Genomic DNA, 3,267 nt, shown 5'->3' with positions numbered 1-3,267 from the left:
TTTCTGAAAATCATACATAGGAAATCAGATGGTCTCTTCACAGTAGTTCAAATATTATCTTAATGAGCAGGTATTGGCAGAGGATTTTTCTCCTTAACTTAAAATGAAGTTATTCATTTTCAAACCAACAAATGCATCATTGCTACAATGCCTACAAATACTTTGTGGGAAAAAATTTCTATCTTACAAAGATAGGGTTATTTCTATGAAAACATGGAAGACAAGACAACACATAATTGATCCAAGCAATTATTTCTAAATACTTTTTATTTCTTTATTACCAGCAAAGACTGTAACATGTATGTTTTGCTCACTTTAATCTAGAGCAAATGGGTCAGGGGAACGATCTAGGGTCATTATGGCCCTCTTGTTTACAGTAACCTTGAACCCAATGACTCCAAATTCTATCCAAACCTTTCTGTACTTGTCTACTTAGAAGTAACATCCAAATTTTGCTGCAATATCTTATTCCTATTGAAAGTTATTGATTTGAATTCATTTTTCTATAATCCACATCAGGGACATTGACCCAAGTGGCCTAAAGTACAATCCTAAACTAGATTTGCCATAAGCATGCTATATTATAAATTCAGAAATCCCTGTTCCCCACCCCTTACTGTGACAGTTTTACACTGCCTCTAGCCGAACTGCCCATAAATAAAAACTTGTTCTAATATACCAAGAAAACAAATCTTACATCTGAATGCAATAACCATGATTTGAATTAAAAAAATAGTAAAACTGTTCTAATATACCAATAATGAAAACAAAACTATGAGCATGTATTGAGTATTGTAACATCTAGCATATCAAACTGTGATGCCATGCTAGGTGTAATAAAGCAAAGGAGAGATGTTGTACCGAGAATACAGCACTACTATCAAGAAATCGTCCCTATGTATTCATTGGATGACTTCAAGAGTCACTTCCGTCTCTCTCGTCACTCTTTCCAAACACTGCTAGTGCAGATGGAGAAAGCGCCAACGTTTAATCGAGCAAATGGCCCCGTCAGTGAATACTGAGAAGGATGTTCCTGTGGTATGTTGGTACGTGCAAGTAAGATGATTCGCGCAACAACTCCATTAATAACCACTAAGTAGCGATATAATATTCAAGTGTTTAAATGGTATCTTCATTAGCCATATGGAAATAGTGATATGCCCATTTCAAGGCTCCCAAAAATAGCGCTGAATTGGAGTCAGTGTGTATGATTGATACAAAGTTCTCTTCATGGTAAAGATGCCGTTATGCGTCAGAATAAATAAACATAATATTTTATAATAATAAAATGATTTATGTTACAAGTATTTTGAGACGTTTTCTCCGATTTCTAACGATTAACCTTTTTAACCTTAAAGTAGGACATAATTAAGTTCGAGCATAACAAATAAATAAAATAAATATTGTGTTCATTTGATCTGGAATGCTTTCGATCTATGGCAGACAGGTTTGGCGTTTCCAAAGGATCATTTCATGCAAGTGTGAAGAGAACATCGTCTGCTCTAGTTCAAGATATCATGGCTGAAGTTATTCAGTGGCCAAGGGGTGATGCCAAGCTGAGAGAGACAAGTGTTGGTTACAGTCAGTTATCAGAGCTTCAAGGAGTTATTGGTTCAATCGATGGTTCACATATTGCAATAAAGGCACCTTCAAAACACGCTCCAGCATATTATGACAGAAAGCAGTTTCACTCCTTGGTATTACTTGCATGCTGTGATGCAAACAACTGTTTTACCTACGCTTGGACAGGAAACCCTGGGAGCACGCATGATGCTACAGTACTCAGAACATCAGACCTATTTCAACAGGCCGAAAACTTAATACCACCTGGATTCTATCTTCTCGGTGACTCAGCCTTCCCCCTGAAGCGTTGGCTCATTACACCATTTCGAAATTTTGGTGACTTGACCCGTCAGCAAAACCACTTTAACACTACACATGCAAAGGCTCGTGTTGCTATTGAAAGAACCTTTGGGCTACTGAAATGCAGGTTTCGTAGACTTCTCAGATTCGAAGCATCAGATATTAATATATCGTTGACACTATTTTGTCAGCATGCATCTTACATAACATTTGTGTGAAAGATGGAGATGACATGTTTGATGATATGGTAGATGACAACTGTTTCGACAACAGTGGAAGGGTGGCTAGACAATGCGACGACTTGTCAGGCATACGTTTACGGCAGGAATTGATTCAACAATTACAAGCAAATTAGATGACTAGAACTTTAAGTGCAATGATCAACGTGATGATAACAACAACAAGAAACAATAATATCAAACTTAACTAGAACACTCTGTGATTTCTGGACGGACAGACTCAAGCTAATTAATAAACTATTTTATAGGGCACACACAAATGTTGTGTGCATCAGATAGAACATGCCTAACTCTTTACATACAACAATAAAATACTGGTCGAGTTGAATTGGTTATATGAACATTTGACATACGTTTGTATTTTATCCACAGAAATAAATACCACTTTGACTAGAAAGGGTTTTAATTTGGTGTTCTTATAAGATAATACCGAGGTTCAAATTGGGTCACAAATGTGGCCTCTAGAGTGTAAACATCAACAAGTTGCTCAGGTGAGCTAAAAACGCATCAACAATATCACACAAATTATAACACAAATGATAGAAATTAAGATGTTTTATAACCTATAAAACAGAATTTCAAAACTGCATGTCTCTGCAGAAAAATTAACTTAAAAATGTTACTGTAGGCTGAAACAACATATCTCTGCCAAGGCCTTTAATGATAAATCATCATTTCTAAAAAACACGTGCCTCATTTACATTTTAAAAATGGCATCAACTTCAACTTGTGCTTAAGAGCACAATTTTAATAGTACAGCGTGTATTCAGTTAGTTATAGTTTCTCAATAAGCTTCTCCATTAATTTATTTTGTTTTTTTCGTTCATAGAGCCGAGAGCTTGTATAAATCTTTCATCGCGCTCTTGCAATGTATTCCTTCAGTTCCTTCTAGCTGGCTCTTCTTCTTCTTCTTTGGCTGAACAGATCCATTATCATCACTTTCATCTGCATCTTCTGGTTGGCTCTTCTTCTTTTTCTTTTGCTGAACTGAACCATTAAATCATCACTTTCATCTGCATCTGATTCCATTGGTGAGACAAGGGTGCCTTTTTGCTGCAACGGGAATGAATGTGGGATCGTCCTGCACTATGTCGGCCATTAGTTCTGTATAGATGAATGGTTTGGGCCTTTTGTTTCCAGTTTTTTTGGAGTCCTCGACAAATTT

General features: G+C 36.4%; 1 protein-coding gene across 1 annotated transcript; it reads left to right on the top strand.

Moving 5' to 3' along the window:
* The first annotated feature begins 1,247 nt into the window (after positions 1 to 1,247).
* Positions 1,248 to 2,383, top strand: LOC132730529 (putative nuclease HARBI1). Its single transcript, XM_060716482.1, has one exon. The coding sequence runs from the start codon at positions 1,437 to 1,439 to the stop codon at positions 2,079 to 2,081; it is 645 nt and encodes a 214-aa protein (XP_060572465.1). The 5' UTR covers positions 1,248 to 1,436; the 3' UTR covers positions 2,082 to 2,383.
* The last annotated feature ends 884 nt before the right edge of the window (positions 2,384 to 3,267 follow it).

Source organism: Ruditapes philippinarum, unplaced genomic scaffold (assembly GCF_026571515.1).
Source record: "Ruditapes philippinarum isolate M1 unplaced genomic scaffold, ASM2657151v2 ctg11392_1_1_1_1, whole genome shotgun sequence".
NCBI lineage: Eukaryota > Metazoa > Mollusca > Bivalvia > Venerida > Veneridae > Ruditapes > Ruditapes philippinarum.
This window is presented reverse-complemented; position numbering and strand designations above follow the sequence as displayed.

Bases quoted from the DNA above. Each gene is read 5' to 3' on its own strand.
- LOC132730529 (XM_060716482.1), top strand. From the start codon at position 1,437: ATGGCAGACAGGTTTGGCGTTTCCAAAGGATCATTTCATGCAAGTGTG.